Source organism: Perca flavescens, chromosome 17 (genome assembly GCF_004354835.1).
Source record: "Perca flavescens isolate YP-PL-M2 chromosome 17, PFLA_1.0, whole genome shotgun sequence".
Taxonomy (NCBI): Eukaryota; Metazoa; Chordata; class Actinopteri; order Perciformes; family Percidae; genus Perca; species Perca flavescens.
Window position 1 is genome coordinate 16702708 of NC_041347.1, and position 11507 is coordinate 16714214.

The 11507-nt window shown below is 39.5% G+C and overlaps 2 protein-coding genes across 6 annotated transcripts in view; one reads left to right on the forward strand and one right to left on the reverse strand.

Moving 5' to 3' along the window:
• Positions 1-10529, reverse strand: part of rassf4a (Ras association domain family member 4a) — a 26416-nt gene extending 15887 nt beyond the window's left edge. Inside the window, exons 1-6 of one of the 5 annotated variants that reach the window (XM_028602786.1) lie at positions 10406-10529; positions 7866-7922; positions 7626-7691; positions 5114-5163; positions 3745-3813; positions 3517-3592 (exon numbers count right to left, since the gene is read on the reverse strand). In XM_028602786.1, the coding sequence (XP_028458587.1) occupies positions 3517-3592; positions 3745-3797 (129 nt within the window). In that variant the 5' untranslated portion in view covers positions 3798-3813; positions 5114-5163; positions 7626-7691; positions 7866-7922; positions 10406-10529. Of the gene's footprint in view, positions 1-3516; positions 3593-3744; positions 3814-5113; positions 5167-7625; positions 7692-7865; positions 7923-10405 lie in introns of all 5 variants that reach the window. The other 4 variants (XM_028602785.1, XM_028602784.1, XM_028602787.1 and 1 more) reach the window with 4 other exon arrangements.
• LOC114571691 (growth-regulated alpha protein) lies at positions 4546-6038 on the forward strand. The gene is made up of 4 exons (XM_028602788.1): positions 4546-4625; positions 4791-4920; positions 5095-5175; positions 5711-6038. The coding sequence occupies exons 1-4, from the start codon at positions 4559-4561 to the stop codon at positions 5844-5846; spliced, it is 414 nt and encodes a 137-aa protein (XP_028458589.1). The 5' UTR covers positions 4546-4558; the 3' UTR covers positions 5847-6038.
• Positions 10530-11507: the final 978 nt, after the last annotated feature.

The window sequence follows — 11507 nt, forward strand, 5'->3', positions numbered from 1 at the left end:
GGGGCGTTTCCCAATATGCGTTCTTCTATTGACTTGTGTTCTTGTGTCCCTGTGAAACGTCATCTTGTGTTGCCAAAGTACTGGCCCAATACACAAGTTCCCATTTCGCCAAGAACAGTTAAAATTCCCGGATGTATTCTTGACACGCCCATTTACCAAGGATATCGGTTGGTAACTTGTATGAACTTCGTAGCACCTGTATCCCAACATTCATTTCGGCATTCAATGATGGTTGGATTTCCAGTACATAGACAGCCCAATTTTCACCATCTTATTCATCACTAAATTCACTTCTGAGAACATTTTAGGTGAGAAATGAAAGGTTTAGATTTCGAATATAGATAGTCTTGCGAAAATCTTTGCCGAATTTACAATTTGCTCCAAAGAGTTTGGAGTTTTCGGAGCTCCATAAATTGACGCGGCCGCCAGCTTGCGCCTGCCAGGGCCACTAGCTCGGCGCTCGGACAGTCACACTCGGAGACCCCGCTGTAGGACCCCGGACCGGTTCCGTAAATAAGAGGCTTTTATTTCGCCGTTGACGGATCGTTTGTTTAAATATCACAACACATGTCCATCATAAGATTAACGGGAACCTGTGTTAACTGTCTTTTTGGAGTTAAACACACACACACACACACACACACACACACACACACACACACACACACACACACACACACACACACACACACACACACACACACACACACACACACACACACACACACACACGGCAGAGGAGAGATACTGTATACCATGGACTGTATATTATTAGTCTATGAGATATACCCGTTTCTTTTGGGGAGACTTGATTAAATTATGCCATAGGCTATAGCCTACATTATATTTTGTATTTAGTTCATATTTTTGGTGTATTTGTTTTCTGATTTATTAGAAGTTGAGTTTCAGTCTCCATGATAAATGAACAGTTGTACATAAAGTGGTAACATGCTATGACATGTTATGTAGACTAAAGGGGAGACACCAACCTTTATAATTTGAATTTCTAATTTCCATCTCCCTGGGCATATACAGTGCACAATACAATAATATAGAAATGATAATTCCACATAATAATAGGAACACATAGGACACACCAGTGCATATGCCTATTTCTTTTTTTTAATTTAAACTGACTTAAACTTATACACAAATAATAGTAGGGATCGTGTTCCACTCTTTTGAATAAGTAAAGGGTGTTTATGCTAAACCATAAACAATAAAATTAAAGCTCAATTAGTTTTATTTTTCAATATTATTGCAATAGTTGTATCATTATGAGGTTTTCTTGTCCGGAGATTGTTTTAATACAAAGTGGTTATATTGTTGTGGTTTTCATTTCTAGCTGGTATTTTGGAGCCTTGCAGGTAGCCTCTGTGCTGGGGGTGTTGAGCAATAACAGGAAGAACGCATTGTCTCAAACTGTTAACAGCGTTTTCTGTGCATGGGAACTTGCGAGTTTATTCTTCCAAGAACAACCAGCAAGAACGTTCTCCCCAAGAACACGAGTCCGTTCTTTGCATTCTAGGTATTGAGAAACGCCCCAGCTCTGTGTCTATGGGCATGGCTTATTTTGCAGGCTGCGCCAGGTGAAGCTCATTCCCTAATCATCCCCAGCAGTACTTAAGGCCGGCTCTGTGATCCCCTTGTTGTAAGATTGTTCAGTCTACTAGTGTGGTACAGTTGTAGAGCCTGGCTCCCTGTGTAATATGGTTTCCTGGTGTTATATCTTGTTTAGCTAATGTGACCTGTGGTTTTTTCCTGATTCTGTCTGCCTTGCTTGCTTGTGCTCGCATGTCCTGTTACCCCTGCCTGCCTACCTGCTTGCTAACCTGCCTGCTTCTCTCTGGATTCCAGGAAGCTTGCCACGTGTTGGAATTGTTTGTTGGACTCTGGAGGACACCATTACCGCATGGTTGACGCCACAGACAAGAGACACTGATTCACTGGGCACGTTCTGGAAAGCGCACTGCACCCACCACTCACCACTGGATCCCCTGGACATGACACCCCCTTGCACTATACACTGTATATAATTATCTTTATTAAATCACTTAAATGCATTTCCTGTATCATGTCTGCTTTTTGGTCCAACTTCCAATGCCGTACCATAACAAGTGTTCCTGTATCTTTAAGTATTTATACTTTACATTATCTTTGCTAAAAAATATTTCAGTTACAACTAACCTTTTTAATGTAATAAATGTGAAATGTATTAAATGTGGAGATTATCAAAACAATGTGGCTAAAAGGCTGCTATGATACTGTTAATATTCAATTAATCAAAAAAAATATATTGTTCTTGACAAAAGAGCTGATGCTATGCATCATATGAAGTTAGCTTCTATTCGTGAGTTATTGTCACTTTAAAGTGAGTAATTTTTTTCTGTTATGGCTAATACCCTTCACTCTTTTTTTGTCCGTTTTCTATATTTCTCACCAAACATTGTAGAATCGCCAGCTGTCACTGCAGTAGTCTCGTTTTACATCCTCCTTTTACATCACACTTCAGAAATATATTAGGATAAGCCTATTCTGTCTGAACTGAATCTACGTTTTGGTTGAATTACGAACTTACATTTTTATCAAAGTTAAAAGATGACCCCCTGTTAAAACCCCACATTAAAGCTTCATATGGCCTATTACAAGCTACAGTGGTGTAATGCAATGTGTTGAGTCATTCTCTGTAGTGAGTTAATGTCTTCTCATGAACAATCAACTGTTTTAAGAGGTTCAAGATATTGTATCCTTATTTCTGTCAATGTTGTGATATCAGTGGTCCCTCTATTATACATGTGTATGTTGCATGTACACATATTATGTCTGTGACTGTGGGGGGATTTTCCCAGAAGAAAATGTAGAGGCTGGTGGGACCAAAAAGAGGGACATATTATGATCTCTCTCTCTCTCTCTCTCTCTCTCTCTCTCTCTCTCTCTCTCTCTCTCTCTCTCTCTCTCTCTCTCTCTCTCTCTCTCTCTCTCTCTCTCTCTCTCTCTCTCTCTCTCTCTCTCTCTCTCTCTCTCTCTCTCTCTCTCTCTCTCTCTCTCTCTCTCTCAACACAAAGGGGAACTCCTGACCACAAAAGCCATAGAATGATTATCAAACAAATAACCAGACACACCACAACAGCAAAATGTTTACTGAGGAAATACTTTGCTAAGCAGTTAGTGTATATGACTGAAACCTGAGACTCCTTCCATTTTCATTTTTTGTGGTTTGTCATCCATTTGGCATGTTGGAAAAAACCCAGGAATGGCAGGTCTGTGCTCCGAACTGTTGCCACATTGGGAGCATATTTGGTCTCAATATTTCATGTCCTTGTTATCTACCTGAAAATCAAAGTGCTGGTTTAACTGGTTCCAGTTTTGTTATGTGTGCGACCCGTTACACAACACTGTATGTCCTGTAATCCAGCATGCCCAGACGTACCACCAAACAATCGTCAATAACTCTCCCCGTTTACCTTTTTATTTCTGCCAGCATTCTCTCCTGTCAGGTATCTGAGTTTGTCTTACCTCGCGAGTCCTCAGCTGGAAGTTTTTCCCTTCGTGGTAACAGTTGTAGGTCCTAAGCAGTGACAAGATGTCAGACCTGAATATGAACATAAGACCACAAAGGGTAGATTAGCACTCATGGATCTCACGCAGCACAATGCAAGCGGTGATGAAATCTAATACATGTAATCACCATTGTAATTGTGCTTGATCTTATGGGATTACTGTGAGTGAACTAAAAGGACTTACTTTGGTATAAGTTTCTCTTCACTGAGCTTCACGTAGGTCTGATGCTCACCCATTCCGAATAGAGCCCAGCTGTGGCAGAAAAGCATAAGAGACAAACATTAATAATGACAGAACGATTTATTATCTCTATAACACTGTGTAAAATCTTAACTAATGACTACAGTATGTGCTTTTAAAAAGATGATGGACTAACACATATAAATAGCTAACAAAAACAATGAATATAAAATATGCACATTAGTTTAATGTGCTGACCTGACTCATTTTTGATGATTGGAAGGTATTTTATAAAGGCTCCGGTGGTAAAAGCAGGGATAGAGAATTAGGAGAAAGCACATGGTGTTGGAAGACACAAAGCCAACAGAGTAACATGTTGTGGCAGAGCTCAACAAAGCCCGGAAAACACTTCTGTCTCATTCAAGGATACTCCTGTTACTGTGGCAATCTTTTTATAAACTGTTAGCATCATAATGATGAAAAGAAACACTACTCAGTCATCTCTGTGGCACAGTTTTTTAAAGAAAACAACCAGTGTGCAACACCATGTCTTTTTTTGCCCAATAAATTGAACGCAGTAAAAACAAAAGGACATCTATTAATCACTGTGTCCTTCGGGGTTTCAAGTCTTTTATGAAAAGACAGAGAAATGGTGACCCTGATTCCTGCATCCTCCTGATATTTTAGAGTGAAAGTGCCATGAGGGAATTTCCTGGTTTGGAAAGCCCAGCTCTGAGTGTGCGGGGGGAGGTGCAAGAGTATAAAACGGCTACATGCGACTCAGGGGCTCAGTGTCCATGCTCAGCTTGTCTCCAGTATGAAGCTTAATCCTCAGTCAGTCTGTCAGCTCGCCTTCCTGAGCCTCTGTTGTCTGCTGATCACAGGTAAGATACATCTATGCTTATATAGGTGTATTCTGGATAAGAAAATCTGGACAGCTGTTTTATTTGGGCAAAGCTGTCTGAGCATGTTAACACACAGTAACGTAATATTGACTTGTGTTTCACTGTATTGAATTAACCTGTAATCCTGTAACATTATCTGTGCAGTGAGAGAGTCAGACAGCACGTTTGTCCCGGGAAGATGTTCCTGTCCGCAGACGCAACGAGGTGTCAGAGGACAACTAAAAGAGCTCAAAGTCTACCCAAAAAGCCCCAACTGTGACAAAGTTACAGTAATGTGAGTACCATATCCTGCAGACACACACACACACACACACACATCATGCACACACACACACACACACACACACACACACACACACACACATCATGCACACACACACACACATCATGCACACACACACACACACGTCCAGATGAGTAAATGTGTGGGTTTACATGTGTTTTTCAGAGTGACACTAAAGAATTACCATCAAGTGTGTCTGAATCCAGAGGCACCGATGGGCAAACAGCTGATCCACTGCTGGAATAGGTAAGAGTCTGGATCAGTGAACACTCACTCAGGGCATGCACAGCAACTGGGTTTTATAATGGATTCTTCAGCTTTGTCAGTATCATGTAACCCTTCAATTCATTTGCACACAACAGCAATATTCTTCTTACACGACAGATTGCAGAATATTTAGGATGTGCGTCCTAACTGGTTAGAGAAGGGTTCCACCCGTCTTCATATTTCCTGTATATCGCCGCCAACAGTATCTTATTTGTTGCCAAGCCAGTTCTTGTACTAACAAAGCACCTGGTTGAGCAGTTTCTTGATTTTTTCTCAACATGCTTTGCTACTTGTGAGACAGAAAAGAATAACAGTGCCTCTCACGTAGTGGTAATTAACTAATTTTGTATTAGAATCAAAGTTTTCCATGCTTTCCTTTCTATTATGGATTCTGTCATAAAAGCTTGTCATGCCAAAACAAACATTGTATCCAAATACTGATACGTACTACATGAGTATCAATTCACAGCCCATCCTTCAGGCTAAAGTTTGTTATTCTGTGTGTGTTTTCCAGAGCTCATAAGATAGGTCGTGAAGTGAAGCTGTGCCTGAAGAGGAGGAGGAGGGGAGGGAAAGGAGGTCAGCGCCAGCGCTCTCGACAGAGGAGCCGGGGCCACAACAGGAAATCCTCATCCTCTAACTCCAAATAGTCAACCAGCCTGACAAATGATACAAAGCTACTATATGGAGAGAAAAGTCTACATGCTGATTCTTGCCACCAGAGGCTGTTGAGAAAAACAGCATGTATACCACGCTTCTTTCTATAAACATTGCACAGTTCCAATATCAGGCTCCTATAAATTGTTGTCAGAGCTGTAAATTAAACTCTTTGTTGGCCAGTAGCAGGGGGCTTTATTGATTGTGTGCAAATGACTGATGTAATGTTGAAAACTGAGCCCTGGAGGCTAAATGTTAACAGTTTAAGCTTTAAAACACATTTTAAATGGTCAATCTATTGTTTCTGTGTAGTTCTGGGTATGCAGCTGGAAAAGCTAACTGAAAAGACTTAGTTGGTTATTTATTTTTATATGAATGAGCATTTTTCAGACATTTTTTTGTAATAAATATATCAGAAACAACAGTGTGGCCTTGCTTGGTATTTATTGTTAAAACCCCTGATTTTCTTTAGAACCGAATAATGGGAAAGACGATTAATTCCTTGACAGGATACAAGAGGTCGCTTAATCCACAACCTGATCTTTAGTTAATAAACTACAGGATGTGAGTCAGTGGCAGGCACAAAGCAAACATGTCTCACTTAAAACATCTGCACAAACATCCAGCTAACTGTGTGTATTATAATGTGCATGTATAAATATCTCTTTCCATCGCACTCTGTAAAATCCACAGAGGTGACCAATTGATGTAAGAGCATTGCTGGAGGTGTTTTGGAGAAAACATTGCACCAAAATTGTACATATCACAGGTGATAGTTGAATACTTTTATGGAATAGCTACTGTTGTTGCACAACTGAGACATCAAGGTGATCAGGGCGTGGGCATGGACTGTGAAAGTGAGTGCTCTGTGATTTCTATGATTGTAAAGCATGTGACAAAAGAGAACACACACACACACACACACACACACACACACACACACACACACACACACACACACACACACACACACACACACACACACACACACACACACACACACACACACACACACACACACACACACACACAAAATGGAAAGTGAAAGTAAACTGCTAAACAAGGTTGCCTTTGTTCCAGGCCAAGCCGGGTAATCTATCAAATCTAGTATGTTATCGATAATTACTAATGCAAGCAGTTGGGTGCCTTTGAAGTCAAATGGGCGACGAAGTTAGGACAGAATACTGACTAAAGGGAACTGTTAATTGCTGTTACGTAATAACTGTACGGTTAATGTGCAACAGAAACACCCTCAAATTCCAGTACGTTAGACCATCATCTTATTACATAAATTAAATTTGTTATTCAATTAGTTCTTTCTTTCTCTGAAATTTATTTTGAACATGTAAAAGAAAATAATATAGTATACAATAATAGTTCTATAATAAACTACTCAACAGCATATGAATAATTAAAAACCATCTCAACCTAATATAACATTAACATGCTGCTTAATGTGTCAGTAGTATTATTACAACAACAGTTATACAAATACTAAAATACACTTCACTATTCTGCAGAACACTTTTACTTCTGATACTGTTTGCTAATAATAAAGTAGAATGTGGCATTGCACTTGTAACTGAGTAGTTTAACAGTGTGGTATTGCTACTTCTATTTAGGTAAAGGATCTAAATACTTCTTCCACCACTGTTAAAATCCCATGTAATTGCATTACATTTTTTTTTTAAATTATTATTACACAATACTTCTTTCATGAATACAACATCCCAAATCTTAACATTAGCTACCAGCTAAGAACGAATGCTTACCAAACTTGTTTACACCTTTACTGCAGACTTGTGTAACCTTTTCTTCAACACACCACACACATCTTCCTGTAATTAAAAGGTAACCATGTAATTGAAAGAGCAAATTTGCAGTTGCAAATGTTTGATTACCGTCTTTTGTATGGTAGAGTGTTTTATATTTCTCTTATCACTGTGTAATGGTATTGTATTCATGTTTGTGGTATCTGAAGTTTATAAGGTAACATGAGATTGAGTACTTACATTTACAGTCATTTACAAGTCTGAGTTTTGGTCTGACAACTGTGAGGTTTTCTTTTTCTGTTGACAGAATTAGAAAACAATTGGCAGTTATTAAAACCTACATAGAAAGGTTGGCAGATTATAAGAGTAGAAATATACGAACTCACACTGACAGTTTACATTTGAACACAAGATTCTAATGCACAGTATCTATAATATCTATCACTGGGTCCAAAATCATGATGTTGGTGCTATGATGCTGCCACCTAGCGTCTAAAGCATTATGTACACTGAACTTCATCCTGATCTGTAAAATGTAGCAGCATAGCTCCATCATTATCTAGTGATGGATGAGACACTGTTCAGTTTAACTTGGATTATGATTAGTGCTGTTAAACGATTAAAATATTTAATTAATCACATTAATGCCATAGTTAACTCGCAATTAATCGCAATTAATCACACATTTGTATCTATTCTAAATGTCCCTTGATTTCTTTTTGTCCCATTATTTTTTTCTTTTTAATGCTCTTATCAACATGGAAAAGTGGATCAACTTGCTTTGTGCTTTTGTCGCCTGGCTTTGACGAGGGGGCGGAGAATTGGCATCAGCTGTGTGCTTGGCCATCAAGTGGTATTTCAGACTGGACGTGCTGCGATGATAGCTCCGTTCACAACGACAAAACACACAGATCACGTTGGTCTTGTCAATGGAACCATTTGGCAACTTTTTAAAAGTAAACTCACCATTCAGAATCTTATTGGCATCCATTTCGGCGTCTTGCGCTTGCCATCCACTCAAAACGTAACGTTAGCCTACTACTCTTTGTCTGACTCACAAGCCCAAACAAGTGTGTGTGGCATGCCTGTTGTTTTGTTTCCGGTCCAGCTAGATCCGGTGTAGTGTTGTAGTTTTCTAACGTTACTAGCTGTTGCAACAGCATGTGAAAAAACTACAATGTTTGCTAGGCCAAAAAGAACGTTAATCTAGCGATAAAACAATTGATGCCGTTAAATGGGTTTGCGTTAACGCTGTTAATAACGCGTTTAACTGACAGCACTAATTATGATCTCTGACACATGCAGGAACACAGCCAGCAGGACAGTGGACAGATGGACTTTGGAGCTTTTCATGTAGTATTTAAAGTGCTAATGGCTGAGTTATTGGTTGGGACTCTCAGTACTTTCTGAGATTATCTATTTAGTTGCAGAGCATAATTTGGTCATAAAGAAAAAAGGTTAATAGGCTGAATGGTGTGTGCATTATTTAATGTAGATGCAGTTCCACTTTGATATACTTTATTTTGATCTATTACTGACCCAATCATGATAAACAACATCGTCCATCAAACCCTTGTTTATTTTATGTTATTCTTAAATGTAAATGAGGTTAATCTTTTCCAAGAGTCAGCTCTGGTACACAGGAAGTAATTCTTTAGCATTTCCTGCAGCTAAAACAGAAGTTTCTTAGCGGCAAAAACAGAAGAAAAAAAAGCTTGCATGAGCAGCGATAGTCACCACAAAAACCAGGAAACAGACTGCCCAGTACTGGCCACAGCACTGCCTGACTGGGAAGTGATCTCTGGGAGGTGTGGTGCAGATTCAGCTGAACAATGAACACAGAGCACGAAAGATTACATATATATTTAATCTTCATACAACTGAAGATTTAAATCCAAACTCCTCCAATGGACTTATTCATCATCTACATTAAAAAAATCCCCAACATATTTATGTTAATTACTTAGGCAATAGAAGCACCTATCAGCCTTCTGCCCTCCCTTTAATGACCTCTGCCGAGCTTCACTTTCATCCAAGGAAACTGCTCATAAAGTATAGGTGCATAATGGGATGGTCTGTCTATCTGTCTACACACACACACACACACACACACACACACACACACACACACACACACACACACAAAATAATGGGTGTTTAAGTATTCCATTACTTCAAGGAAGCATTTCAGTCTGTCACCATTATTATGAATTATTCAACCACCACACATGGCTGCACAGGAGATGGACCAAATACTGTGCAAAGAAAATAGGGGTCATTGGATGATCAGATTTAGGTGAATTTACATAATCTGTCTCTTCTCTTCTCTTCTTCTTCTTGTTGTGACCACCTTTGTGTGACAGCTCCCTCGGTGGACAAAGAACCAGTGCAAGTATGTTAATTGGTTTGATCATCGCGAGAATCGTATCCAATTATCGCACCTACTCTGGCAGCTGCGCCCGGAGACAATCCCATTCCCACGCGTAAAATGGACAGCTCCAAATAACGCACATACAAAACCTTTCCGCTAACGTCTAAATTGATGGACAAGTACTGGAGGGAGACATTTAGCAGTAATTGACTTGATGAAATATTCCAAAATGCAAACAACTGAATTTACACCGTTAGTAACCTGCATCCAACTTCAGAACACCTCTTGTCATCGGGGCATTATGTTGTTTTCAGGTTTAAGCCGCATTTCGCATCGGTAAAGTTCCTTCCCTCTGGATCTTTTTGTGTAAAAATATCCTGCAGTAAGTTTGATCCGTTTGGTTTCTTACCATAGCACACTGCGTCCTCCTTATTCTTCCGTGTATCCACCAGCTGTGTATCCCGCGTATCGGTCGTTTTCTCTCTTCATGCCTCCCTGGTCGTGCGCTATTCAGAGCTGGAAGATAAAATTGACAACAGGATGATCCAATAGAAGAGCGCGCTTGTACGCCTCAGACATTCAGCGTTGAGCGTGGGCGGGGCGAACAGAGCCAGGGCTGCATCCCCACAGCGCATACCTCGCTCCTCTTGATCAAGGTGCCTTTGCCTCAGCCTCATCAGTCACATCCATCAGATTAAACTTTTTTGTTTCTCTTTTACTGATTTTGTTAGTTTGTCCTATAATCTACTGGAAAATTCAGGTTAGAGGCAACATTTATAATATGTTCATTAATGTGTAAAAATGCACATGAAACGTATATTTTGGATTATGGAGTACAATTTTGTTTTTCAATGGACACCCATGTCTTGTGTTATTTCGATTATGAGGTTAAGGATTTTATTGACCCTTCTTAGCTAATTTGTGCTGATTTAAGTTATTTAAACTTTTTATGTTTTTTCCTGTATCAATGTTATGCGTTACATGCTTTTTCATAGTTTGTTGTGTTTTATATTTATTTTTTTAATTTATAAGTGTTATGTGTATGTTGTTTGACAGAATGACAGAAAACAAACAATACAAAGAACCAATTCTCTTCATTCTGTTTTCTGCCTTCAGTGATAAGAAAAATCTAATTCCTTTAGCACAGCCACCACTAAAGTACTAATCCTGTTTTTTTCTCCTGCTCAGCAGTAAAGGAAGAAGTCGCTGTGACCTGTTAAGATTTGTTTCTCCCATCCTGTTTTTGAGGCTGGATATGCCATCTAGGAAACTATTGTTTCCTCTCTCTCTCTCTCTCTCTCTCTCTCTCTCTCTCTCTCTCTCTCTCTCTCTCTCTCTCTCTCTCTCTCTCTGAATAGGATTTATGGTTTAACATGCACAGAGGAAGTAAGTTGTTCCAGCAGCTGAATAACTTCCCCCACAGAGAACAGCTCATTCTAAAGGATATGACAAAGTTGGTGGAAGCAGACTGACGTTCTTTTCCTCTCCATTATTGGGTCACTCAGTTTCTT

Coding starts and splice junctions, on each gene's coding strand:
- LOC114571691 (XM_028602788.1), top strand. CDS start 4,559: ATGAAGCTTAATCCTCAGTCAGTCTGTCAGCTCGCCTTCCTGAGCCTC. Junction 4,921..5,094: donor TGTGACAAAGTTACAGTAAT/GTGAGTACCATA, acceptor TGTGTTTTTCAG/AGTGACACTAAAGAATTACC. Junction 5,176..5,710: donor CTGATCCACTGCTGGAATAG/GTAAGAGTCTGG, acceptor TGTGTTTTCCAG/AGCTCATAAGATAGGTCGTG.